Source organism: Diplotaxodon limnothrissa, linkage group LG11 (genome assembly GCF_057381915.1).
Source record: "Diplotaxodon limnothrissa isolate DT_005_m linkage group LG11, D_limnothrissa_male_GT1.1, whole genome shotgun sequence".
NCBI classification, from domain to species: domain Eukaryota; kingdom Metazoa; phylum Chordata; class Actinopteri; order Cichliformes; family Cichlidae; genus Diplotaxodon; species Diplotaxodon limnothrissa.
The window spans coordinates 30,077,461-30,105,440 of record NC_140606.1 but is presented as its reverse complement, the minus strand read 5'-3'; the positions used below and the strand labels follow the sequence as shown (position 1 = coordinate 30,105,440).

General features: G+C 40.0%; 1 protein-coding gene across 3 annotated transcripts; it reads left to right on the top strand.

The window, feature by feature from the left end:
* The first annotated feature begins 84 nt into the window (after window positions 1-84).
* LOC146623138 (uncharacterized) lies at window positions 85-27,355 on the top strand. Of its 3 annotated transcripts, none has more exons than XM_085365711.1 (11): window positions 85-274; window positions 419-531; window positions 652-798; window positions 912-1,064; window positions 2,136-2,245; window positions 2,344-2,467; window positions 3,544-3,636; window positions 4,312-4,380; window positions 10,669-10,722; window positions 17,304-17,456; window positions 26,282-27,355. In XM_085365711.1, exons 1-11 carry the CDS (start codon window positions 85-87, stop codon window positions 26,456-26,458), a joined length of 1,383 nt encoding a protein of 460 aa, XP_085221837.1. In that variant the 3' UTR covers window positions 26,459-27,355. The 3 variants fall into 3 exon arrangements, with proteins under 3 accessions (XP_085221837.1, XP_085221838.1, XP_085221839.1); XM_085365712.1 differs by having other exon boundaries at window positions 151-274; window positions 422-531; XM_085365713.1 differs by lacking the exon at window positions 26,282-27,355 and having other exon boundaries at window positions 151-274; window positions 17,304-17,525.
* The last annotated feature ends 625 nt before the right edge of the window (window positions 27,356-27,980 follow it).

The window sequence follows — 27,980 nt, the reverse complement described above, 5'->3', positions numbered from 1 at the left end:
TTCATTTTACCAGCTTTAGTCAGGACCTTTGCTTTTTTGGCCGCTACCCCTCTCCGTAGGAGCAATAGAGTCACCATCCGGCGCATGTGCACTGTATACTTTAAGCTAACTTTAATTTACTGTCCACGCGTGTTTAGAGTCTCACTTTGGGAAAAGTGGGGTTTGAGCCCAGGGATTTTAGAAATATACGACGCGTTTTTCTTCAGAATGGGTGGTCAAGCTAAGGGAAAAAAGAAAAATAAACCGAAGAGGAAAGATAACCGTCCAAACAGGGGTGAGTTCACTGGTTTATCATTTTATTTACTGTGTATAACGTCAAATTCGTACACACGTTTATAGAAAGGAAGAACTGTTATGTTTTGTTTTGAGTGCAGCTCTAATAAGAACTATTGTTACACGTGCACTTGTGACATCTCAGCAGATGAAGGATTTGTTGGTTTATCACCTCAAGAAAGGATGAAGGTAAGAATGCAAGAAAAAGCCAAGAAGAAGACAGCGGAGAAGTACTCAGTAGAGCAACTCCTACAGAAGGTAATGTTTACTACATATCCACAACAAAGGCAGGACCCAAATATGTCATTGCCTTAATATCCTTTTATTCTTTAAATTCTAATCAGCTACTGAGCTTTCCTTATGTACTGTGGTGTACAGACTGAAGAATGCATGGACAGTTTTGACTTTGAAATGGCCAGCCTTTTCTGTCGAAGAGCCCTGGATGTGGAGCCCACCAACCTGCAAGTTCTAGACATGCTGGGACACGTTTCCTCTGAATTAGGAGACACACAGAAAGCTAAAGAAATATCCTTTCTCGCTGCTTGTGTCCATAATTTTGTAATTTCACTACACTGCTGTGATAATTTCATTCTACTCTAATGCAGTGATTGTTGTGGCTTTCTTGACTCCCCTCTCACGTATTTCTACGTGCTGTGGAGCTTAGCCCAGATGTTGGCCACAGTAAGTACATGTACCTGGGACAAATCCACACAGGCCGGGAGGCTGTGGACTACTATACCAAAGGCATACAAGTCCTACTGAATACATTGGAGAAACAAGGAACAACAACAGTAAGTGATTACACATAGGACTACCCCTCTCTGTTTCTCTGGTTATGGAAAGTGAACTAAATTAAATTAAAGTAAATGTCATGACTTTGTGTTCAAGGCTCCTGATTTTTTTTCATTTTCACAAGAGGGTGCTATTGGACAATGCATGTCTTAGTGACATGCATTGTTATGACAGATTTATGTCAAACCTATAAGCATCCTGTTGTTTAACTGTTACTGCAGACCTGTATTACTAATTTTAGATATTTACAAAACACTTTATCGACACTACAATGCACTAAAAACTATGAACTGTGAACTCAACTTTGAAACAAAACAAATTTTACACCGAAAATGTGAAAGAGTAAAATGGTAGTTTTGGAAATGGTCAGATGATGGTAGTTTTACAACTTCTGTCTTTTTTCCCCCTCAAATATAGTTATTTATTTAAAAAAGAAAATATTGCTCATTAAGCTTTTTGCAAAAGCAAAGATAAAATGTTTTCTCATTTAGAGGACATAATAATGTGCCATGCATTACAATGTTAACATTAAATTAGAACAAATGGAAGGAAAATAGAATAGAAGAATAAGGTTAAAAAGGTTAGGATACATTGTATTAATTGCACATGTATTAATGGTCAATTTTACATTCACTTATTCAATATTGTTGTTGTTTAACTTTGTGACACCATGTTTATTAATATCATTGTGAGGTCTCTTTATTACTCTCATTCAGATGTCTTAAATATATTAGCTAGAAGTGTCACTTCTAGCTATATAAGTGTGTCAGTACTCAATAACTGTGACAATGAGTCAACATGAACAGAGCAATGACTCTGAAAGTAAATTGGATAAATTTAATTCACGCAGTTTGCAACTCTGATGTTACTGCTTCCTTCCTGCTGTGACATGTTAATATGATTTCAGAGGAAAAGGCTTATTCAGATGGTGTCCCTTTTTATTCTGATCATATCAAAAAGAAAACCTGTCTTAGATTCTGTTTCATATAAGTCTCGTTCAGTCTCTTTTGATTTGTAATGAGTAATATGAACTTTAGAAACTAAAGAAGTCTGCCCTTTGATTCATTCAGGCTCTGGCTGGAGCTGCTGCTCCACCAGATGAGGACCCCGAACTCCCCACAGAGAAGGATGTTAGTGTAGCCTACTGCTCCATCGCTGAGATTTACTTAACAGACCTCTGGTACTGGAGCACACAGAGTTATGCACTTGACACTGATAGGCCTGCCTTTGGTAATATTTTGAGATTTTCTTTTTCTGTGTGTGTGTGTGTGCATGTAGCATGGAGGAGGGGGCTGCCGACAAGTGCAGGGAGTTCATAGAGAAAGCATTACAGTATCGCCATGACAACCCAGAGGCTCTACAGCTTATGGCCAGTTACCTGTTCAGTACAGAGAGAAACCAGGTCAGTCCTCTCTCTTTCTCTCTCTCTCTCTCTCTCTCTCTCTCTCTCTCTCTCTCTCTCTCTCTCTCTCTCTCTCTCTCTCTCTCTCACGCACACACACTTGAGATGAGTTATCACCACATTAAAGCGGGAATCTGCTGAGTTAATTATTCTGAATCGTATGCGATTAATCAGCAGATGGACAGGTCATGCCGATAGGAATGTTAATTACTGGGCGGATCATTAAGGTCATGCAGTCATCTGCTAAAAAGAGAAAAGATGAGGGAAAAGCATATTGGACTAAATTTAGAAAACATTCCACAGGACCTTTTGAGTGTAACATTTGACAGTGAGTTTAGAACAATATCCTAAATAAACTTTCTGTATTTTTACATTACATGTATATTTGTGCATGCGGGAGACATTGCTAAATGAAGAGCATCTTAAACCACTGTTAATAGAAGGCATTCAAGGCAAAGGCTTTTTTGAAAGTATTTAAACATGTTTATTGTTTACTTGAAATGTAATCTAATTGAAATATGGCCTTAAATTACCACGTGGAAGTATTTGTTGGCAGTGCTGTCTGCCTCAATCATCCTCAACATGCACTGATGATACAACGAACAACATTCAGTTCACCTACCACTGTTTTTTGCAAGCTATATGTAATGGGCATTTTCAAACCTCTGTACTGTCTCTCCATACTCTCCATGCACTCATATCACCAAACTGAGCAGCGAAGGATCTGTAATACTACCTGTAAGCTGTAGGGGTCAGGCTGGTTCCAGTCTCACTTCACACCTTTCCACATCCTGTGACAAAGTCTCTTTTTCTTTTTAATTTTTTCTAAGAAACAAGAAAAAATAAATTGTTCCCAAATTAATCCAGGGGTTCTTGGTTTCTGTAGAAAATCCAATAGCTAGTCTGTGGAAGTAAATTATACAGTGGGATTAGTCTGTAGGAACTGATTTGTGTGAAGAGTGCATTCTCCAATTACTAACCCTTACTCCTTACTTACTCCTAACCCTTGCATAAGAAATGAAATGCATATTTTTTATAAAGCTTTTTATATTTATATGCTCTTTTTCTGTGTTCAGGAAGGCAAAGATTACCTGTTGAAGAGTGTTGGAATGTGGCTACCTGCGCTTAAACAGAGAGCAGCTTCGTCCAGCGCAGGGGAAGACATTCAGGTAGGCTGTAGCTGTGGGCTGGTATTTGTCTCACTTCCACCAGCCCCAGTAAGATCCTGGTTTATTTATAAAGCCCCTTTAACTAACAAGATTTTCACAGCATGCTATGCTTTATGCGCAAATATAAGGACAGCTGTACAGATTAAAAACAAAAAAGTAAGAGATAAAGAGGGAATGATAGAAGATGAAAGGTGGAGCACAGACTTCACAAACCTGTATGTATTTGTGTTAGAGTGCACAGAGAGAAAGCAAATAATAAATTCAACACCAGGAAGGGTTTTAAAGTATAAACAAGCAAAGTACAACGTGGAAATTGATAAAGGAAAAATGGCTATAATGTCAAAGCTGGATGGGCTTTGAATAGCTCAAAATAAATTGCAGATTCAAATAATAAAAAAAAGTGATGTAAGAGGGTTTGGTGTGATGATTTGATACAATAATCCCAGTGACACCACTCTTATGACTCTTATCTTCGGGAGCAGGTTGATGTGAACACAGCCTGCTGACACTTTGGCTGTGATTAACAGCCACATAGCTGAAAAACGTTTTGTACCTTGAAATTGGATTGTGTTATTATCAGACAAAAGAAGATGCCTGTGGATGCCTGTGAAAGCACTTACTGCAGAGGTGGTTGTATTGTCCTTGTTTTTTGTCTTCTTTCTTTCTCTCCTTCAGAATGAGATCCCTCCGTATGAGTCTCGCATCACCACAGCCAAACTGCTCATTGAGTCAGAGGAGTACGAGGTAAAATGTTTGCTGTGTCGTGCTCGTACACTCCCTTGTTGTTGTTGGTCTGTGTTTGTTTCGTGGTGGGAGGGCAGCCTGGCATTTTTTGCGTGTGCGCACATCTGTGTGTTTGTATGCTTTCCTTTCTGGTGAATAGCACTGAAGGTGGGAAGGCCATGCCTGGTCTTTATCCCCTCTGGAGTTTAGTGTCAATAATTGAAGAGTGGTATTTACAAAAAGGGATAGGGCTAAGGGGGGCACACAAGGGTGGAGGGATTGGGAGGAAGAGTAAAATAAAAAAAAAATAAAAAAATTGAAGCTGTGGTCTGATGAATTGCGGCCATATCTCGAAACAGCATACTTCTCTACTAAATCACTCAGGAATTTCTGGTATTAATGGCCTTGATTTCAGTGGCTCACTGCCTTCAGTTCAGTGCTAAAACTCCTAACGCTGTCATTAACGCTTGAAGTCATTTTCGGTGATTACCGCCACACCAACAGCAGTTTAGCTACTTTCTATTGTGATCCAATGATTAATTTTCAGTCACTCTTGTTGGGTGGTTTATGGTTATTACTTACGGGAAATGAGAACAGTGTCCTTTTTCCCCCCCTTTTTTTTCTCCTCTTCCCCCTCCTCACACCCAAATAGCTCAGCTGCAGTTATATCTTTGGGTGCATGTGTGCGGGAGATGGGCTGTCAGGTGTATCAGTAAAATGACAACGTCTCGGTCCACAGTTTCTGACATGTCGTTTGTCTTCATCCTGCTGTTGGTGTCATGAAACCCGAACCACAAACCGCACCCATTCCTACTGCTTTATAACGTCAAATATTTTGCCATGTGCTCAAGTATGTGTACACACACACACACACACACACACACACACACACACACACACACACACACGCACGTGAAGGGCTATTTGGAGTTTCTGGCAATTGCATTTAAGGGTGAAAGTAGAGTGAAGGCAAACAATTTTCTGTCTGTCTCTCCCAGCCTGGGATTTGGGACTTGGATTTGATAGGATCCTCTCAGCTCTTTGCTTCCGGTACTTCTCTGTCACACATACTCACACACACATTCTCTCACTTTCACATTTAGCATCTCTCACTTAGAAGGATCTATGCACAGTTTTATGCTCTTTGTAAACTTTGCGTAAAGTTGTTTACTTCCAGTAGAGTTATTAGTTGGAAGGCTGTCTTTCGAAAATGGTGCCAGAATATAACCAATTGTCTCTTTCTCCCCATTGAATAATTTGTTTGGTCCCCAAAGCTGGGCCAAGGCTTTGAAATTTGCATTAATATATTTGCCAAAAAATAACCCCAAACATATTAAATAATTTTTTTTCTTTGTTTGTTTTCTGTAACTGCATACAGCAACGTCTAGTAAATAAATGTTCATTTTAGAATGGCACAAGGTGTAGCGGTACTACCATGTTCTTTGGCAGAAACTTCATCTCATGGTCTTTGTCTGTACTTTTGTGTTATGTGGATTGAATTCAAATTAACTAGGCCACAATAAGGCAGTGTTAGTGTGGTTATTATAGTGCATAGTGGTGGGAAATAGAAGTTTACTCAAAGTCTCCACTCTTCCCCAGAAGTCTCCACTGTCTGGTCTTATTTTCCACCCCACAAATTCAGATCAGCACCAAAATTGAGCGGGTTCTTTCTTTGCCTTATGCTCTATCTCCCTCCACCAATTCTCATCAAAATGAGAAAGATTTTGCTGAAAAACACTGGGAAGATGTTTTCAAGACAAACTGTCTTTAGTGGGTAGACACTGTCACATCTCTTGGGCACTTTACTAGGTCATAGACCCGTCTCCCCACCGTCTTAAAACTCAAGGTTTCTTATGAGGGTAAGTGGTTGTCATTAAAAAGCGTCAGCAATAATAATGTCAAACTCAGAGCATGTGCAAATATTACAGTTTATTTATTTTTAAAATACATAGTTATCTTTTATAATAAAAATTTTGTCAAGACTGTGGCTTTCAGTTCTTTTTTGGAGGAAATCTTTAAAAATAAAAAACCTTTGCCACATGAAAAGCTGAATGTGATAGTAAATTTGACTGAGAAAGGGATAAGAGCATGAAAACCATGACATAGGCTGGTTGTACTTGTGCTCCATTGTGCGATTGTCTTGTTTACTTTAAAAAATGTGATAGAAAACATACCAAACACACCGTGTTAATAAATTCATGAAAACATCAGTTTCACAATTGCTGCTCTTCTCTTCAGTCAACTGTTTCTGCAAAACATGGATCTGTGCCACTTAAATTAGAAGAGGAGAAAAAAGTCACCAAAAAGGCTTTTGCGAGTCTTTTTTTCCTCCCTCTTTTGATTAGTTGAATAACTGCCAAGTTTGTTTGTGATTTCCAGAATGGAAATAGATTAAGAGCGCACAAGGGTGCTTGAAAGCAAAAGAAGTGAGAAGTGAGACAAACGTGTTGGTTTTATTGTCAAATATCCCCATATTTGTGAGAGCGCTTGCAGTGCTTAAACAGGTTTGTTATTGGTTTGATTGATGGAAAATTAATTAGGTTTTCATTTGGTTTTTGTCATTTGTCTTCATTAATGTTTGGTTCCAGCGTTTAATATGGGATACTTTGCTGCTGTTAAAAATCTTTAATCTGAATATATCTGATATTTTCAAGCAGTTTGAAGACCATGTTTTCTGAGGTTTCCTGATGTTTTATAGAATAAACTCTAAACAGTTTAATGCAATCAGTGTGGAGATGATTGGTTGCTTACTTGTTTGTTTATCAAGCAAAAATACCAACTATCATATGGTGCCCATCTTTTCCAATATGAGGGTCTCTGTAGTATATGGTAGGAAATATCATTAAAATAGTCACATCAGTCTTCAAGTTTGTTGACCTTTGAATGGGAGTGGGGGCATCAGTGATTTATAGGAATTATGTTAATATATATATTATTTACATACATAATTTATTTTGCTTTATTCTTCTATGGCATAGTTTGCACAAGGTGCTGCAAACATTTTAGACCAGACATCTCTGAATCTGCTGTTCCATCCCACAGGTGCTCTGTTGGATTGAGAGCTGTTGACTGTGGAGGCCATTTGAATGTATTGCCATGTTCAACAAACCACTGGGGTACACCGTGTTGTTCACATAAAGGAATTTACATGGTCACTAACAATACTTGGGTAGGCTATGATATTTAAATGAGGCTCAGGGGCCCAAGGCATATCAAGAAAATATCTCCCACACAATACACCACCACTTATCTTAGCATATCTTATCTTCTCATCAGACCAGGCTGTGTTTTTTCCAATCCTGGGTTGTTCAGTTTTGATGAGACTATGCACATTTTCCGTTTCCTGTTCTTAACTGACAGGAGAGACACCAGGCCTGGCCTTCTGTTTCTCTTCTGCATACTTTGGGTGTCATAAGTGGTTGTTTGAGTTACTGTTGTCTTTTTATTAGCTTGAGGCAGTTTGACTATTCTCTTCTGATGTCTGATATCTCATCAACAAGGCATTTTCTCCCAAAGAACTGCCACTCACTGGATATTTTCCTTTATCGGAGCATTGTCTGTAGCCTAGACACATTTGTGTAGGAAAATCCTAGTAGTTCAGCAGTTTGTAAAAATACTTCTGGCACCAACAACCAAACATTACAAGTCACTTAAATCACCTTTCTTTTCCATTCTGATGCACAGTCTGTAGCCTCAATGTATATCATTGGCTCATTAGATATTTGCATTAACTAGCAGTTTGAACAGGTGTGCCTAATAAAGTGGCTAGTCAATGATGTATTTTATAGTCTTGATTTAAAAAATCAAAAAACAGCGTGGTGACAGCGTTTTCCCTACTGTAACACGCGCACAAACATTACCGTGATCACCCATCACAACCACTGATTCACTTGCCACACAGCAGACAGACAGACAGACAGGTACCCTCCCCTGACAGCCATTCAAGTGTCTCTTAGCTGAGGCGTCACAGAAGCTGATGGGTAGTTACGCACCTTGTCATTGTCACTCTTCTTTGGCTGTATTTTATTTATTGAATGTTTCTGTTCTTATATTTATTTCACAATGTACAGCTTGTACTTTCCTATATTGCTTGCAAGTACAGTTAGCAGTGACATCCCCAGGATTTATTTACTTAAGTCTCGATGCCCCTGTTTACGTGCGTGTGCGTGCATGTGTGTGAGATATAGCTTGCCCTTGCTTGTAAAGTGATTTGTCTTTCTCCTGTCTCTGCTGTGCGCTCCAGTAAAATGATTCTGTTAAACAAAATTGCCTGATACATGGATACATGAGTGCGCACACACACACACACACACACACACACACACACACACACACACACACACACACACACACACACACACACACTGTGCACATGCCCACGATGGACATTATAAATGAGTTCCTCCACAGAATGCAGGGTTTTTTTTCTTTTGGTTCCTTCAACAGTCCTTAAAATAAGGAGGACAACATGTATGTATCGTCTTGCATGTGTTATTGGTTGTGTGTCTCTGTAGCGCACTGTTGTTTTTCTTGAACCACTTTTGCAATGTTTATTAAGATTTTTTTTTTTTAACCTCTCGTCCAATTTTCTGCCTCCCCCCCATCCTCCTTCGTAGTACAGCCTCTTTTTCTCCTTATCTTCATGGGAATATTAATCTTGTTGTTGTTTAGAGCATGAAGCGGCCTAAGAATCTCTGAATCTTTAATTACTCGCCCCTGGGCTGACCGGTGTAGTTAGGAAGATGTGCAGTTGGAGACGATATAATGGTTATCATTGCTCACTTATCCTGGCTCCCAGATATCTCTTGTTCTATTTTTGTAGCTCCAAAACTGCCTGTTCTATCACTTGTTTAATACCCAAGCAGATCTTTTCTCCTATCTTTTATATCTAGTGCTTGGCTCGATTTACTGTGTGTGTGTGTGTGTGTGTGTGTGCGTGCGTGCGTGCGTGCGTGCGTGCAGCTTGTGTGTGTGTGTGTGCAGCTTGTGTGTCTGTCACTTTGTAGTGATACAGTGAAAGTAGATAGTAGATCATTCTGAAGCTGGACATGAATCCATTCATCATCGGCTGGGATTAGATGTTTTTGTTTGTGTATTTTTAATCAGTCATTAATTAATTAAGGACAATGGTATTTCAGCTGATAATTGGTCTGGCAATCAATCAACTGACTCCCTGACATGCATATTTGCACAATCTTAATGAGATACTCTCAATTAACCTGACACCCCTTACTCTATGCAGCCAACAGACCTCTTTATTGCCACCGGAACCGCATAGACTTAATGAAAAGAGCAGAGAACTCCAACGAGCAGGAGGGGGGGGGGGGGGAATTAGGAAGCTCTCCAGCTAATAAGACTCCCTTAACAAGAAACAAGTGCTGCTTGTTGTGCTCATTGTTGTGTGCAGGCTTTTTTGTAGTGTGTGACTGTAAAGTGGTGTGTGTGTGAATGCACAGGTCTGTGCGTGTCTTTTATTCTTGCCCTTCACCACGGGTGATTGGCTAACAGTCGCCTCCAACCTGAAGTAGACAAAAATCAATATATCATCACCTGGGGCCTCACACACAAACACATGCACACACATATACCACAACCACAGGTTCCACAAGGAGGGAGACAGAGCAAAACAAACACCCAGCCTACTTTAGTCAGGGTCTGATTTCTGTAATGGAAACTTCCCACAGAAACTGACCCAGACAGTGCTGTGACAAAGGTCACCTAACATTAAACCCCTTTGAGACCTCACATCGCCTCCACAGGACACTACAGGGAGGAAATCAGACAAATGCTTTAGAGGAAGGGGAATACGGGCTCTGGGTTTGGTTGGTCTTTAGGTTTATCGTGTATCCTAAGGAGTGGAGGGGACTACTATGAATATATGGTATTGACTGCTCTGGTCTTTCCCTGCTGCTCGTCTCCAATAAAGACAAAATGCTGGGAAAAAAGGCAATGGTAGACGGTGGCTAAAGTGACTATCGACTGTGTGATAAGTACTTGTAAGTGTATCTATTGACGATCATGTCTGTTGTCTTGTTGGTATTGACGGTGCTGTGTATGGGTTGCTGACCTGTTCGATGCTTATCAGACCCTCTGATCCATTTGATTGATTGGGCTGACTGGAAGATGTGCTAGATTGTGTGCAACAATATTGTCTTTACCTTTATGCATGTTGGTTTGTCAGTCAAACCTGAGAATAGAGGGAGTACTGATGAATTTCTACAGACAAAAATGAGTGTAGTATGATTGTTGTTTGTAATTTTAATACATTTTTAAAAATGGTAACTATCTGTTTGTCTCTCTTTAAATTAGATGGCAGTAGATGTGTTGGAGAGTCTGCTAGAAGAGGATGACGAAGTTGTCCAGGTAAGCGATGAAGTCCTGTTCCGGCTGTTGTAATTTAAGGTCTTTTTTTTATTTTATTCTACTTTTCATCGTAATTATTTCTCTCTCTGAACTTGAAAATGTAGCGTTTTGCTTAAATGCATGTTTTCTCTTTTGTTATGGGGTCTTTCAAACCGGTCGTGGCAGATATCTGCCCCTCCCTTAACCTGGTTCTGCAGGATGTTTTTTCCTGATAAAAGGGAGTTTTTCCTTCCTACTGTCGCCAAAGCGCTTTTGGCATTATATAAATACAACTGATTTGAATAGGAAGTTGTTGTGAGCACATTTTTCTTGTTTCCAGGTTGCTTACCAGCTTTGGTTGTAGAAAGGATAACATTACCACAGATTTTTAGGCAGGATTAACTTCATAAGCTACCAACCTGTTGGAGGTGTGATCAAAAAGTAGCACAAAAACTTGCCTGATTTAAAATGTGCCTTAAATGTAAGACTAGCCAATCTTCATGGTTATGTCAAGACAGCTTCTAGAATGGTTATTAATTTTAGATCAAGTCCTGTTCTGAGGTGTTACTCTGTGATTTCAGCTTCTGCAAACAGCAAAATTCAGTTGCAAACAGCTTCAGATTTTTTTTGTTATACCTTTTGTGTACCTATGTACAAACTTGCAAACAGCAGAAACAGTGTTGTATGGATCAAAGTGTGGATGTGATTGATACATCTGTAAGTAATCCTGCAGAGACAACTGAACTCACGTATTCGCTCGAATGTCTTTTAAAATTGGCAGATGTGAAAAACTTGATTTCAGTTTGACCAGGGAATACAACCAAAAATACCTACCATTCTACTATTTACCTGTCATAATACTGGTGCCAGGCAAAGTGGGGAAAGAAAGCAGCTGAGTCTGAATTTCAGGGTAGTCTGTCCAGACTAACTTTGGCGATTCTTAATCTTAATCCTGAGTTGCCCATTTTAAAACTTTTTTTTTTTAAAAATATTTTGTTTCCAATGAGCCAAACTCTTGGTAAATTTTTTTTAACATGGTCTAGAGCAATAGTTCTCCAGGCTTTCTTGTGCTCTCTCAAAATTGTTCTTTGGAGATTGGCTACTTTTTCACTCATTTTCATTTGTTACACCACTTATGAATCATCAAGCATAAAAAAGCCCCTTTACTCAGGGAAAGATCCAGTGTTGTGTATACATATAACAGACAACTTGGCAAACAACCAATTTTAAATTGTTTCCGTAGGCACTTTATTACTAACAGTCTGTCACAAAAACACATAATTTGTTCCCCTTTCTTTTGTCGAATCGATGAAAAATAACAAAGATAACGCAGTTTGACAGGCATAACATACCATTTTTACAACAGCAAGGTGATTCACAAGAGATATTAGCTGAAAAACATTCTCGATATGGTGCGTAGTGTGTCCTTAGAAAAATTAAGGAAGCTGGACAAGTAGAATGCAAAGAAAGACAACAAAAGGACTAAAACAAAAAGTACCTGCAGGAAATGAACAGCGTCTGAAAGTCAAATGATTTAGAAATAAAAAATAAGCAAACATCAAGGACCTGACAAACAAATATTAAAGGTTGCTAAAGGAGGTCATACCAAATATTGACTTTCAAGCTTGTTAGAATTGCGCAAACTCTGTTTTTGCCTTGTATACAGGATTCCCATGTGTGTTTGCATATGTGTCAATAAGTCACTGCACTTGTTACCCATTTTCCTAGCAAATATCTAAAAAATGATTAGAGTGCTTGTGAGTTTTGCTCTCTACTGTATGTGTGCGATAAGATTTGATGTCATTTTTGAGTCCAGTTGATAAGATGTTTATATACAGTCATTGGTCCTCTTGCATACAGTCTTTTTATAATACAGTAGAAACTGCTGGGTAGGTATAAAGCAAAAGCAACTCTTTTTCATTTCAGTGGGAAGGATCATCTCAGTTTATATGCTTAGACAGTATATTAAAAAAATGAATGTAGACTCCAGGTTCGCAAAATTATTGAATTTTGTAAATTTTGGACTTTATGATAAAGCAGTTTGGGCGAGCGTATCTTGTGTTGGCTATAGTAAGAACTTGTCACATTCAGTTTCAAAATGCGAAGAGTGCAATGACCAAAATGCTCACCTCAAGGCTTCAAGACAGAAATACAGTAATCTTTGGATGACGTCATAGCGGTTCACACATCTAGAGCTTAGTTCCTTCTGCTGAGCTCTGTGTACTCCCTGCATTTGCATTGCTTCATCTCAGCACTTATGTGCTCACACATAGAGTCTGGCGCTGAACTTATTAGAGTGAATTGCAGTATTTTTCTGTGCTTTAGTATGAGCTCTGTGCTGTCAGTGTGCTCAAAATCCCCACTGTCGCTGCAATAGAAAGCGAAGGTGTGCCACTAAGTGTCAGACAGAAAAGCACGGTCGTGTCTCTCTCTCTCTCTTTCCCCCACTCCCCCTCAGGCTCAGCCTCCCACACACCCCTCAGCTGACAGATTGAGAGCAGTCATCAGGGGGCTGAACTTTTAAACTCACTTCAGAGACGCACTGCTGTGACACTCAATTTGAGCATGCCCACAGCCAATCAAATATTGGTACTGTCACCAGTTCTGGTGGTCAGAAAGTGTATCGTCTGATCACAACATGGGTACATTGTTAGAGTCATATCTGTGATGTCAGAAATGTATGACAGACACATTTAAAAGCATTATATTCTCTCTCTCTCCCTTTCTTTCACCTCTTTGTCTTACTTTTTCTCTTATTTCTCTCTTAAGTGCAGCAGATAAGAGGTTAGCGCTCTACTCCTTCTTCTTTCTCTTGCATATCTCAAAGTTGGAACCTTACTTATATAACGTTAAGTCTGCAAAAACAAGTGAGCTACTTTCTTGCAAATCTTGTTTCAAAGGTATTCTGTTGATTCATGATGCTTTTGTTCTTCCTTCAGTAGCACCATATGGAAACTGAGATGTGCCTTCACTTTGAAATTTCAATAGTCCCAGCGATTTGATTGACACACACAAAATGTATTTTATTACGTGTGCCTCGGTCTGGGGTTGGAGTAGGACACAGTGGATTCTCTGAAGTTCTTAATTAGCAAACTTTCACATGTTTTAATTCTGAGTGCAGATGCTCAGGCAGACTATACTACAGATGCAAATATTTCACAGTGGACCATCTGCACAGAATTTCCTAGCATTGTTCTGAGTGTTTAAAGACAGGCTTCTTATTTCTGAAGTTAAAATTTTGAATTTAAGTGACCCAATTACACTGTCTCACTTGAATTTACACATTTTATTCTAACTTCTGCATTCAGGGAAATGTTTTAGTGATAAAAATGTCGTACCGCTGAGCCTGCAACAACACTACATTTCTCCAATGCTGCTGTTGTTCTGATAAGTATGGCTGCGGGGGTAGCCTCCCACTCAGCATGCTGAGTGGCAATTCTGAATTCAGTGTGCCATGCCTTGATGTGTTTGTTAGCTAAATGGTTGATTTGGCAGGGGCGCTGGTCCCTACTGCCTCTGCTCTCAGTGAATAATGAATAAAGCTAATATTTGTGTCTTGATGCTTGAAGAACAGTGGGTGGGTGATCTTTGGCCTGTGATGAGAGGCGATCTAACACCTTCAAGTTCACTGAGAGTTGAACGTGAGAGTGTTTAGAGGTAGAGGATGAAGCACAAGTTAGTGTTTGAGATTATGCAGAGGCAAAAATGTGTTATTGTGAAAAAGAAAGAAAATTAGGTACTTTGGTGTCTTACAGCAAAGTAACTTACAGTTAAAAATATCATTCCCTTTTTGAACTCTGCGGAGCAAATGATCTATTTTAAAAATATTGCTCTAGGTTTTTTGATATATATATTCAGCTGAGACGAATCTTAGTGAACTGATTCTAATACTGTGAGTTTGCTAGGTACACCTTTTCAACTGCTCATTAACAGAAATATCTTATCAGCCAGTCATGTGGCCACAGCTTAATGGACATGTAGACACGGTCAAGACATGACCTGCAGTTCTCTGGATGAAAATACCTCGTTCATGCCAGAACTCAGAGGAGAATTGCCACACTGCTTCGAGCTGACTGGAAGGGAATAATAACTCAATACCCAGTTATTAATCCAGAGGTATGGAAGAGAACATCCCTGAATGCTCTTCATTGAAGCAGATGGGCTACAGTAGCAGAAGACCACACCAGCTGCTCAGCTAAGAACAGAAACCCGAGGCTACAATTTGCAGCAGCAAAATTGGACAACTGAAGGTTGGAAAAATGTTGCCCGGTCTGATGAGTCTCAATTTGTGCTGTGACCTTTAGATCGTAGGTCAGAATTTGGTGTAAACAACATGAAACCACTGATCCATCCTGCCTGGTATCAACAGTTCAGGCTGCTGGTGAGGGTTTAATGATTTTGGGGTATATTTTCTAGGCACACTTCAGCCCCTTAGTACCAAATGAGTATCTTTTAAATGTCACAGTTTGCTTCCACCAGGATATTGTGGTGTGACGTGAACAGTGACGTACAGTTCGCTGTGCTCCAATTGCCTCCTAAGTCTCCATATCTCAATCCAGTAAACCAGCTTTGGGATGTGGTGGAAAATTAGATTTTCATCATGGACGTGCAGCTGACAAATCTGGAGCAACTGTGTTATCCTATCATGTCGATATGGACCAAAAATCTCTGGAAGAATGTTTCCAGCACGTTTGTTGAATCTGTGAAGTGGAGTAACATAGTAATAGCAAGGTGTACCTAATAAACTGTCTGGTGTATATGGTACAAAACTCTGATTCATACATGATAAATAATTGTTTTAGCATATTAAGTAATACTTCAAAATGCAGTTTATTTAATCTGGTGTCAAAAGATAAAAACATATTTTAAAGCACATATTTGAATATTCTCACATTGATAGTGAGCTAGTAATTCTCTGGTGGGCAAATCAAAAATCCACAATCATATTTATTGGTTTAAAACTGTATGGTATTTAAAAGCTTGACTCAGTAAATGAGTATTGCACAACTGAACAGATGTTTTTCTTCTAAAGCAGACGCAAGTAGTAAGTGGTAGAAAATCCCTCTTTGCAGTTTATGAGCAAGAAAAATACCATGCTGTGAAAACATTTAGACACTTAAAGAAATGAAATGGCATTTATGTTGCATTGTTCTACTCCTATTCACGCCCTTATAAAGGTCTTTATTGAATTTGTACAGTGCTTTGTTTATTATACACTTATGGATGGATGCATTTGGAAGTGTGTGTGTGGGTGTGTGGGTGTGGGTGTGTTCTAAGGTGTCGAACCATCAACAGTCTAATTTTTGATAACCTGCTCAACTTCCCAGGTAGGGAGGGGTTTTAATAAGCCTCATGACTGTGACTTATTCACGACTAAAAATGTTTTTTGTTTATCAGTTCACTTCATTTAGTGGCTCTTCATGTATTCCCAATGTGTAGGTGATGCATCTCAGTTTGTTTGACTAGTGTGATGATCGTATACTGAGCCAAGTGAAAGAGATGGGGCCATTCAGTTGGCAGCTAGATTACCTGGTTAATTCTAAGAAGGTATTTGGATGTGGTAGCCTAATAACAGCCTGTGCTAAAGAACAGCTTATCTATGATTTAGATGCATTAGAGCTGTTGTTTATCTGTGACATCAGGATTTATTCTGTCTCAGAATAAACCTTTAGGATGTGATTGCATGCTTAGGCTCAAAAAGCCTCGACACAGTAAAGGCAGGGAGTCGGTGTTACTTTATTTGAGGGAAATCTGTGTATATTCTTGCTTTTCTGAGCATTTGATAAACAGAAACATCTATGATGTTTGTGTAAATGATACCCTAATCATCACAACTTCTAAACTAGCAATTATAGTTATTCCTAGGGATTTCTTTTCTTCCTTTCAGTATTGTCGCTTACAAAAATCAACAGATTGTAGAATGTCCTGCTTTGTGAAATATCATGCAGTCACAGATAGAGTCTAAAGTGTTGAGACTCCTTGTTCTTATTTTAGTGTGATAGTTCTTGGAGTCTTTTGCTATATGTTTGGGATCACAAAAACATACTTGTGAGGAATAATAAGGTACAACACTCGAATTATTTGTGGAATCAAACCATATTAAAACCATCATTTAATGTAATGGCTAGTGCAAAACTGCCAACAGTCTAAATTGTGAACATGATATGAATTTAAAGGCCCAGATGTTATTTTCCTGAGGCAATTCATTTTTTCATTATGTTATATTATGTTACAGTTGAGTATTTATTTTACTAATTGCATCTTTTGCTACAGAGAGGGGGAAAACAAACTGAAAATTGTGAAAACAAGAATTTTGAAGTTAATGGGAAGCTACACTTATGGGCTATCATTTGTAAATGAGTACATTATGTCATGATTTTGTCAGGGTGAATTATTATGTGAGTGACTGATTGCCTGTGCGTGTCTGAGACTGTGTATTTCTGGTTCCATGTAAAATGTGCGAAACCCGTTTGTCAAAGACGGATGTTGGATTTCATTCTCTCTGAGGGTCAGAAAATGTTTTCCCCTTGTCGTAACTGACTGTCACTCTAAATCTTTGCACCTCACAACACACAAACTGTCTGTGTCGCTTTGCCTCGCAGGTGTGGTATCTCTCTGGCTGGGTGTGCTACCTCCAGTTGGAAAAGGCAAAGGAGCAGCAGGAGAGGGAAGGAAGAGAAGCAACAGAAGAGGAAAAGGAGGAGGGGACGGCATTGAAGGAAGCTGCCAGATCATACTTGACTAATGCTAAGAAGGTAGTCCAGTCATAATGACCTCATATATATGTTTCTAAGCTAAAAAGCTGGGGTGTAGTGGAAAGAGTGAATAAAAACTGAAAGCTGTCATTTGAAATTATCCAAACCCTTTTATTAAACTTGGTACACAAAGTTAATAAAAGGTTAAGATGACTGCTTTAATGATGCACTGATGACATGTGTTCACTGGCAGTGGTTTTTGGAAGTGTCCCTGAGTCTATGCAGTGTTTTTCATTACACGGTCGCATCTGTTTTTAATGTAGTACTGACTAAAGGTCTGAAGAGCAAGGCAACTCGGCACTGATTTTTAGCCTTGTCCCTTGCTTAGAAAGATTCCTTCAGATTCTCTGCATAATTTAATGTTATGTTGCGTAGATGATGAAATCCACCATTTTTTTTTTTCAAGCACTGTTCCTAAACTTTTGAATCATTTATTCAACCAGAGTTGTAAAGAACTCCAAACCCACCTTAGAATCTGCTTGGAATACCACATAACTTAAATTAAGACGTGTTCCAGCAGGTTTAAACATTTGTTGAAAGTCTGTGTGCTACAATTATTCAGCTATTTGATGATGCAAGTCATTTTTTTAAATGTGCATTTTACATAAAAGCAAACAGGGTTGTAATATGAGCCATTAAATCTAAAGCTCAGTATAGCTGTCAATTATCTGTGATCTCAAAATAAATGATTCTTTGACACTGCACTGCCATTGTAACACATGTGTGTGTACTTCACTAAAGCATGTCCTTTCAGGACTTTTTTTTTAAACTTCTAGTACATCACATTTATCCATCTTAGTTATCAGAATCCCATGGCCAGTGCCTCATTGTCTTTTGGCCGTATACATGCAAAAATGGAACAAAATATGTTATGGTCCCGACTTCTCAATGGTGATTATTTGTCTTACATTACAGTTAACGAAATGTTTTTCTGGTTCGGCAAAAACAAAGAACATGAAGATGCCACTCTGAGGTCTGACTAATTGTGATGAACATTTCTTCCTATTTTTTCTGTAATTAAAAATAAAATTCTTCCAAATAGATCAAGAACACAATCTTTAGATCAATCTATAATTAACGCATGATTAGCTGCAGACCAATATACAGTTTGTATTTTTATATTCTAGTTATGTGTTTCCTTTCGTAGTTTCTGAGTAGTAATTGTGGGTACAGATGGTTATATCCAGCACACTGTCACAATAGTTAATTCTTCTGAGAGCTGGTTGTCATAGAAAGGGTACATGCAGTACTGCGAATGTGAGACGATCCTAGCTAAGCTTCATTGTTGCTGCGGAAATGTCTTTGTATAATCTCAAAGAAGTGTAAATATACCCCCTACTCTCTTTCCTATTCCCCCTCACACACACGAGCACACTGTCTAATTCATTCTGTCGTTCTGTCAGGGAGTAATGCCTCTATGGAGCAGTGATTCATGTTAGTCTAAAATCCAATAGGCTTGTAAATCAGACAGCACGGAGTGACGGATGGCAGGCCCCACCTCTGATTTTTCTTTTTTCTTTTTTTCTTCCACTCTTTGCTTTCCTCTCCATTTCACCTCCTCACCCAACTACACACCCCTTTTCCTTCTCTCCTACCCCGCCGTGTTCTTCTAGAGATGAGTAGGGACAGCTTAGTGACAATATATTGACGTCTGTCTCTGTGGCCAGCGGTGTATTGATGGGCCTATCTAACAGGCTTCCACTGGTGATGTCCACAACTGAGATGGGAGCGAGGTGGACTTGGAGCTGCCAAGCAGGAGAATGGAAGAATCTATCAGGATAAAAATAAGTGTGTGCAGTGTGTGAGATTTAATAACTGGGGAGAAAAAATAAAACAATCAGAAAAAAAAATGGAACTGAGAAATAGGGTCATTTAAGTACTAAGCCATTCTTTGCATGGACAAAAAAAAGAATGCAAAGGAATAAAAAGGTGAAAAACTGGCAAAGAATTGGGTGAGGCATCGGAGCATGACAAGTAAACAGCAAAGCAGTTTCTTTGTAGAGTGAGCGAAGCAACAGGCGCAGAATAATGTGAAAGGTAAATGCACAAAGACCTTGAAAAGGTGAGATGGAATGTGGAGGGAAAACAGCCCCCTCGTGGTACATTTAATTCCACAGCTTGGTACACAATGTACAGATGTGTGCATCTGTGCATTGTGTAGCCGCGATGTGCAAACAAAGCTTGGATATAAAAACATTTTTTTAATATATCCGAGCTTTGTTTCTGAGCATTACTGTGAGTTTTAATAATTAACGATGAGTCAGTCTGCTAGTTAAAATGGTCTCCAACATGGAAATGAGGCCTCAAAGCCCAATGGCTTGTTTTGGCGCCGGTCCACTTCTGTGCATACTTTATGGCTTTGTCTGTGTGTGTGCGCGCGCATGATATACTGAGCATTCAGGCATTCATAGGTGCTCTTATGTTGATGCATACATTTAATTTAGTTGTGTGTGCCAGCTTGCATGCATATTATTTGTTAAGAAATTGTTTGTCATTCATCTTTTTTCCTGATCGATACTTGTTCACTCTCATGCACTATATTCAGCTGTGAGGCTCTACAAAGGAATGATGGGCAAGAATGGATGGGTCAAGAGGACAAATAGGAAGTGTAGGAGGGAGAGCAGGAGTAGAAAAATAAAAAATGGGGGGGTGAGGAGGGAACAGATTGGATGTTGGGTGTGTGTAGGTGCGGGGCGTGTAGCTGGTGAATAGTGGCGAGGGTAAAATCAATAGTAAACCGGACGTGAAATGGAATTTGAGTCTCAGCCAGATAGGGTGCGATTGAAGAGGGATCTGCAGTGTATGCACAGAGGACAATGTTATATGTGTGTGTGTGTGTGTGTGTGTGTGTGTGTGTGTGTGTGTGTGTGTGTGTGTGTGTGTGTGCAAAGAAGCTGCAAGGCAGCTAGGGCAAACAGAGGTCAAAAGCTTTACTATTTGAAGTGTCTGAGACGGTATCCCATGAGCACAGATTGTGGGTAGGATTGGTCTAAGGTGTGCTTGTCATGTAATTTTAATGCCTTTCCCTGCAAGGCTGTGACTGGGGGACTGAGGTGTTAAGTTGTAAGCGTGTGCGTGTGCATATGTGTGTGTGTGAGTTTTTGGCCATCACTTCACATTCAAAGGAGCTCTAATTAGGGGCCAGCCTCAAAACTATATCACAATATTACAAGAAAACGTATTTATTTATGGTTATTTATCTAAAGATGTAGCAAAAAATACTGATCAAAGTTTTATCGATGCTTGCAGACACCAGCATTTGTGTATGTAAGAAATGAAGGGCAATTTTCATCTTCCTTTTCACATGAGCTACTGTCATTGATGGCACGCTTCCTAATTCAAAGTGTGAATCTGTTCAGTCAAGGTACCAGCAGCAGCAGCATTAGTGGTGACTAGGGATGGGTACCGGTGTCCGGTGCCATGATGGCACCGGTTCTGACATAAACGGTAGTAACCAGACCGAAAAGCAGCGCACATTTCGGTGCTTTATTTCGGTGCTTTTTTTTCCTGAGCTGTGATACACTTTAGATTCTAGCCAATCATTTTACGTTTCCGAGGATAGTAGGCGGGGCCAGGTACGTACGTACGTTCTGTTAAAGCAGAGCTACAGATTAAAAATGTCCAAGGCGAAGCGGTTAAAAGTCTGGCTGTACTTCATAGCAAAATATGCAAACTCAGCAGCCTGCAACAAGTGCTTTAAGCTGATACTGTGATACTGTCAAAGGAGGTAACACCTCAAATCCGATGAAACACCTGGCGACGCATAGCGTTTTTTTTAAAAGCCCAGAAATGCGCCGTATTTGATAGCTTGCTGCGAGACCTCACACCGAGCACATCTACTGCGGGTGGGTTGCCTGTTATGCAACATCCCCCAAAAACACGAAGAGGAGAGTCCTGGCCCCTAGCCCTGCCAGTGTAGCAGGGATGATGACGGCAGCAGCAGCCGTTCTTCTCTGCGTGAGTAGGCTAACCACGTTATTACATTAATGCATGTAAGGTGAACTAGCAAACATCATCATAGCTACATGCTGCTGTCTTCTTGTTTGATGGCAGATACTCCCTTCACCCTGGCTAAAAAGGCTAAAATGACCAAAGAAAAAGTGGAAAACAGTTAAACATGAGAGGTTTAGGACAAAGTTTGTGTTTTTTCCATTGTTTAAGCACTACTTCCAGCCAAGAGTGATACCATATATGCCCCATAGCTGCAGAAAAGGCTAACATTGTTATATTTTTACAAAAAACAGCTGAACATGAGAGGTTTTTGGACCAATTTTGTGTTCTCCATTCTTTAAGCACCGGTTTGAGCACCGTTTGGGCACCGTTTCAAAAGTACCGATTTGGCACCGGTATCGGATAAAACCTAAACGATACCCATCCCTAGTGGTGACACACCATTATATCCAAGTTAAATGTAAGCATAAAAGTAGCTGAATTTATGGGTTTTTCTGGAAATTGTAGCACTTTTAGAAAAACAATGACTAAAGTAACTTAACCTTGTGAGTGTTCAGGAGCTATGCAATACAACTGAGAAACATTTTATACCTGGGAATGTTTTATCTTTTTAACCAGCTGCTTGAAGCCCTCCTTTACTACCATGTAGCTTCATCAGTAGCTAGCAATGCTTGGTTGTTTATCTTTGGGTCGCGCATCTGCAGCTGCTAGTAGCTCCTCGTCCTTCATAGTGTGGTTCTAATCCACAGTGATTTTTGCCTTGAAGCATGTTTGCTTCATGGGAACTGTTTTCTGGGTTCCCGCGAAAGATGTTGGGGGTTGTTGAAGCAGCTTCTTTTTTAAGTAGCAAATTGTCATCTGAGGCTGACATGTGGTTGTTCTGCACACTTTTCCATCATGTCTGAAATTATTAGGGGTTGTTATCGTGGATGATATGATGAGCTCTAAGCACCATTGCTGGTGACGGAGTGTGTTGATGTTTTTGCTGACAGTGATACAGAGAAGTTAAAAGGTAGAAAATGTTTTGAAACAATTACTTTAATTATAGCTCTCATGTTTTTGGGAGTGCTGTGTTTTGGCAAAGAAAAAGATGGTGATAACTTGATTGTAGTCACGGAGAAACTTAAAAGAAGAGTAAGATTTTACCATCATTCTTCAAAATAGTATATGTGTGTGTGTGTGCGCTCGCATCAGTACAAGTGCTTGATGAGCGTAAGAAGACCTGTCTGCCTCCTTGACAGGAAGGTCATTTGGCAAGAATGTAAGTGAAAGAAGGCAAAAGGAAAGTGCACTGAGGGAAAATAGTCAGGACACAAGCTGGGAGAATGAAGGTATTACCAAATGAAATAAAGGCTGAGATGAAAGTGGAAGTTAAGCACAGGTGTGGAGCAAAAGTTGAACAATGATGGAATGATTAGGCTTTTACTGCGTAATCAGCCTGTCCTTTTGTGCGAGTTCTAAAAAAAAAAAGGTTTCTACCAAAAAATGAGAGGAAAATATATTTTCTGCGAAGGGTACGTTTGTGCTTAATAGACTTTCGTCCACTTCGTGCTGGACAATCCTGTTAATCTATGCTGACTCCTACCATAGGAACAACACATCAGACATCTTTGTCTTTGCTTAATTGGAGTGTTGAGTTAATGCATTTTTGACTTTTTCTTCTTTACTGTTCGATATTTCAAAACAAGCAGAAGGCCCCTGCAGGTTTTATTTAATGACCATAAACAGAATGAGGCTTCATTCAGCTCCCAAAGCACCGTTGCTTACTTGAAATAAACATAATTCTGTTTTGAATTAAATTTCATGGGCCCGTTCAATTCTATTACCGGTGATCGGAGCTGATGCTGTCGTTATCATGAGCTCAAACTTGCCAACTCTTCTCAGCAGAAATTTCTTCACTGAGTGCTGCCATGTTGATTTATAGTGGATCGCGTTACTAAATGTCGGAGAACCTGGAGCTCAGTGATGAATTATAACTTTCAATTTATTTTTCTCCAGTTCCCAGGTGAACATGCACTGGCAACAGGCACAGCAGAAACATTCTTGAACCTTAAGAAATAACATACAATACTAATACATTTTATGTGCACTCGATATTTTTTTTAAGTTAATTCTAAAGATATTCGATCAAATTTACAACTCACCATCTTTTAATTAAAATTGTCATTTCAGGAATGTCCCATGATGAAATAACAAAATATGTGGCCACACTTTGAACTCTTTGAGGCTCTATTTAGTCATAACACTGGTTTAAGCTTAAAGATGCCAAGATTTTAGTTTGGAGTGACCAGAAGGGACAGGATTAGAGATGAGTACATCATAGGGACAGCTCAGGCGGAGCAGTTTGAAGACAAAGTAAGCGAGGCAAGATGGTTTGGACATGTGCAGGGGAGGGGTAGTGGATATATTGGACAAAGGATGTTAAATATGGAGCTTCCAGGCAGGAGGGAAAGAGAAAGACCTCAGAGAAAGTTTATGGATGAAGTGAGAGGGGACATGTAGAGAGTTGGTTTGACAGAAGAGGATGCTAGGGATGGGGTGAGGCAGATGAACCGCTGTGACGACCAGTTGATGGAAAACAACCAGTTTAAAATAAATACTTAAGGCACTTGTCAGTGTTGGTAAAGATGCTAACAGGCTGAAGAGTATCATTACTTTTGCAGGTATGCTGCTATAAACCAATATATGTTGGCAGAAGTTACATTTTGTTTTGATGATCACCCTGGTAGAACAAAATTTGGTACGTATCCTTTATATAGATACTGAGATATATCTTTGAATATGGGGCACAGCCAAGTCTTTGGTCATTACCCTCTTGAATGCATGCACTAAATGTAATGGCAAATAATCTAATAATTGCTGAGATATTTGGACCCACAAACATCAGATGGAGCTGTATTCACATCTGACAGACAGATCAACATTACCAACCTCTGAACAACAGCTTAAAAAAGGAATAGCAAGCGCGCATCGCTGTCGGTACACCTCTGTATGTGCAGGTGTATAATATGCTGCATGTATGTGAGTGTGTCTGAGTCGTTATGTCCCTATTCAAGCGTGCTTTGGGCAGTGACTTAGGGCTTGAAAGTAGAGCAAAGTGGACCATGAAAAAGTTATACGATCAGCCGCATTCTCCCTCCCTCTTCAGGCAGCTCTCTGAGCCGTGAAAGGGAGAAGAAAAAACATAGGCTGTTGTAAATGAGAAATGCTTGTTTTTTTGCGACGGCAGTGCTGATCTCAGCAGCACTCATTGCAGAATGTGTAAAGAATAGCTCTGGTTTGTTTAGCTAGCTGAAAGTATCACGTTGAATAATCGCACCCTGTCCAGCAGACACAATGTGCTATTGATTTGTAGTACGTATATCTACATATAAATACAATTTCCAAGTAACGCTCAGTATGGTAGAACATAGAGCACCTTTGCAGATGTTCACTGTATCTGCTAGATTATTTCCTTTTTGGAAGACATCCACTGCCCGCTACTTATTACCCAAGGCTGCAGTGTGCAATTATTCTGGGTATTGAGGCAAATCTAGTATAAACCCAACCCAACTTTGTTTGGTGTAGAAAAACATCTCTAGGCATTTCAGAGTGACACTGGCAGAATGTGTGTGTGTGTGTGTGTGTGTGTGTGTGTGTGTGTGTGTGTGTGTGTGTGTGTGTGTGTGTGTGTGTGTGTGTGTGGTGCTCTAAAGAGTCTGAGAGGGTCAAATCCCCTCTGCATCAGACCCTGTGCCTGGACCTAGGTCACACTCCACCTCCTTGGAGCTCCAACCTGCAGAGACAGCATCCACTTAAGTACACACACACACACACACAAACACACACACACACACTCTGCACATTCTAACGCTCCAAATGAGTTCCCATGGGACTGCATGTCTCCTGTCAGGACCTGCTGTTGCTTAGAGACTGGTCCTGGGGCAAAGCAGTCACACACACTCTTCTTCACTCTCCTGGCCTTGTTACACTTTTAGTAAGAATGATGGCACTCAGCTGCTGATTGTCCGTGAGCATAAAACACTGTGTGCTTGGTTTTAACTGCATTTGGTAGACGAAATAGAGTTATATTCTTAGATTATATAAATCCACCAACTGCCTTTTCCCCCTCTCTAGTTTTGTTTCTGGAAAGAGCAGCAAAAATATGAATCGCTGCATCCTCTCTCCCGTGTTTATGTAATGTATTTGCACACAGAAGCGTAGTCTTGTGCTCGCTGTCCTTATTGGTAGCCCGAGTAGTTTTATCACCCAGCTCCATTTTAAGTTCAGCAATTACACACAAGCAGAGTATTTTACCAGAGATAAATCTACTAGCTGCTTAGAGAACGGGAGTTTTCTATCTTGCTTTCTCACAGCGTGTTTCACTGGGGTAACTCTGATTATAACACAACCATATGCGCTTCGATTCAGGATACATTTCTCCGTGTCTGTGTGTGCATGCATGTTGAAAGAGGAAGATAAATGGTCTTTCTGCCTCCTCGGCTGGATTGTGCATCAAATGTGCTGATTTGCCAAAATAAAGACAAAAACTGTTTACCAGCGTTTTGTGGGCTGCTGTGCTGACAGAATGCAGATGATTTTGGATATTTCAAATGTCCTAACCGGCACTTAAAGACTTAAAACCTGAGGGCTGCTTACTTCCCTCAACTCAAATCTCCTGCTTATGAATGTGGTAGTGACCAAGCTTCTGCTGAGAGCCTTTCACTCACCATATCATTACTTCAGTTGCCTCTACAGTATAATTTTGCACTTTCTGTTTGGATCTCTGCTTTATAACCTACGTTCTAGTCAACATTTTCATGTTTTCCAGTGTACCCACGACTCTATTATACGCTTGCATCATTCTTTGTTTTTTGTCTTTTTCGCTCTGCCAGCTGTACAATAAGCTTCGATGTGACGACCAGCCGATGTTGGAGCACGTGGAGCAGCTTCTGGGCGAGCTGGGGGGAGAGGTGGAGGGAGAGGATGCAGATCCAGCCTTGGATGAAGATTTTGAACCCTGTAGTGATGATGATGAAGAGGAGGATGCAGAAGCACCCATGGAACACTGACCGCACCTCCCTGCTTGTATTTTGTGATTTCACTTTTCTCCCATCATGTCTCTCTGTAGTTCATGAGATCTCAAAGGTGCCTTTTTTTAAATGGTTTTCCTCTTCCACCTGCTTATCAACGATTAAATCTGAAATCCACTGATATGCACAAAAGAGCGGCATTAAAAGCAGCAGTCTCCTCAATCTCTTTCAGCCAGTTGTTTAATGCTTTCACTGAAATAAGTCCGTACTTGAGTAATGCTTCCCTTAATCTCCTTGACAGAAGTTTATTAAGAAATGAGTTTTAAAGCTTTACATCTCAGCAGCAGCAGAAGCTGAGCACCTTTGAAGGCTTTTTTACCTCTTATGCGCACCCACGCTCGGTTTGTACAAGCAAACATACACGACACATGCAAACAACAACACAAAGGGAGCATGTTAATTACTTCAGCTCTTCCTCAGTACGACAGCAGGAGCGTTCCCCTCTGAGAGTGAGCCATCTCATGTAAGAGTTACTCGAAATGCCAACTTTACATGCAGCTCTGTTATGTTAAGTTTATGTGCATTTCATTTCATTCTCCTGCTTTAGAGCTCATTTAATTCAACAAGACATAAAAGAGAATTTGACTACCTGATGCAGAAAGCGATTCTCTGAGCTTGACTGTTGAAAGTGACTTGAGCCCTTTCAGAAAGGAGAAACTAGCTTTTAAATGCTCAGGCAGGGTTATGTTTTGTCGTACCTCAATAACGGACAGAAGCTTTTCACTTTATTTAGAGCCGAGTGCAGCAAGGTGAAGAGAGTGCTTTGAAATCTGAGTGGGTGACTGTGTGCGTGCGTGCATGTGTGTGGCAAGATAATTATGTCGCTCGAACAGTTTTATCAACAGCAGAAAAACCCAAAGTGTGAAACATTCACAACATGGCAGTTAACTAGATGATGACATGTTTGAAAGCTAATGTATGAAAAATTTGGATAGAGTTTTTCCACACTGCAACATCGTATTATCCTTTTGTTGCCTTTCAAACATGCAGGCAGTCAGTCGGCGTCTCTTAGCTGCCTCAGTTTTAAGCATCTGTTTGATTAGATTTTTTTAGCATAGAGAATGCGTGTCTCTATGTAGGTGTATGAGCTGTGACTTTTGCGCTTTGATATATTTTTGGTGCGTGTCGAGTTTTTCTCCCTAGATGCCTTTAGCAGGAGGGACTGCTCCATGCGACAGACATTCACCAACGCACAACCTCCACGGAGTATTTCTCCATGCACCATGCCTGTTAACAAACATGACACACCACAGGCTTTCGCTGCTGCACGGCCCCTTTGAAGAATTTCATAACCGGTAAATGGGAACGTTATCTGAGATCCCGATCCCGATAGTGACCCGACTGCAAGCTGAGAGGTCTGTTTGGGAATGCGGGGGTTCAGATAGTGTGAGTTGATAGTGCGCGTTAGTGTTTAAGGAGCATAAAATACAGCTCAGGAGAAAAGTTACAGATATAATGCTGTGTGTGTATTTGTATATGCAGCAGATTATCGTAGCTTAAT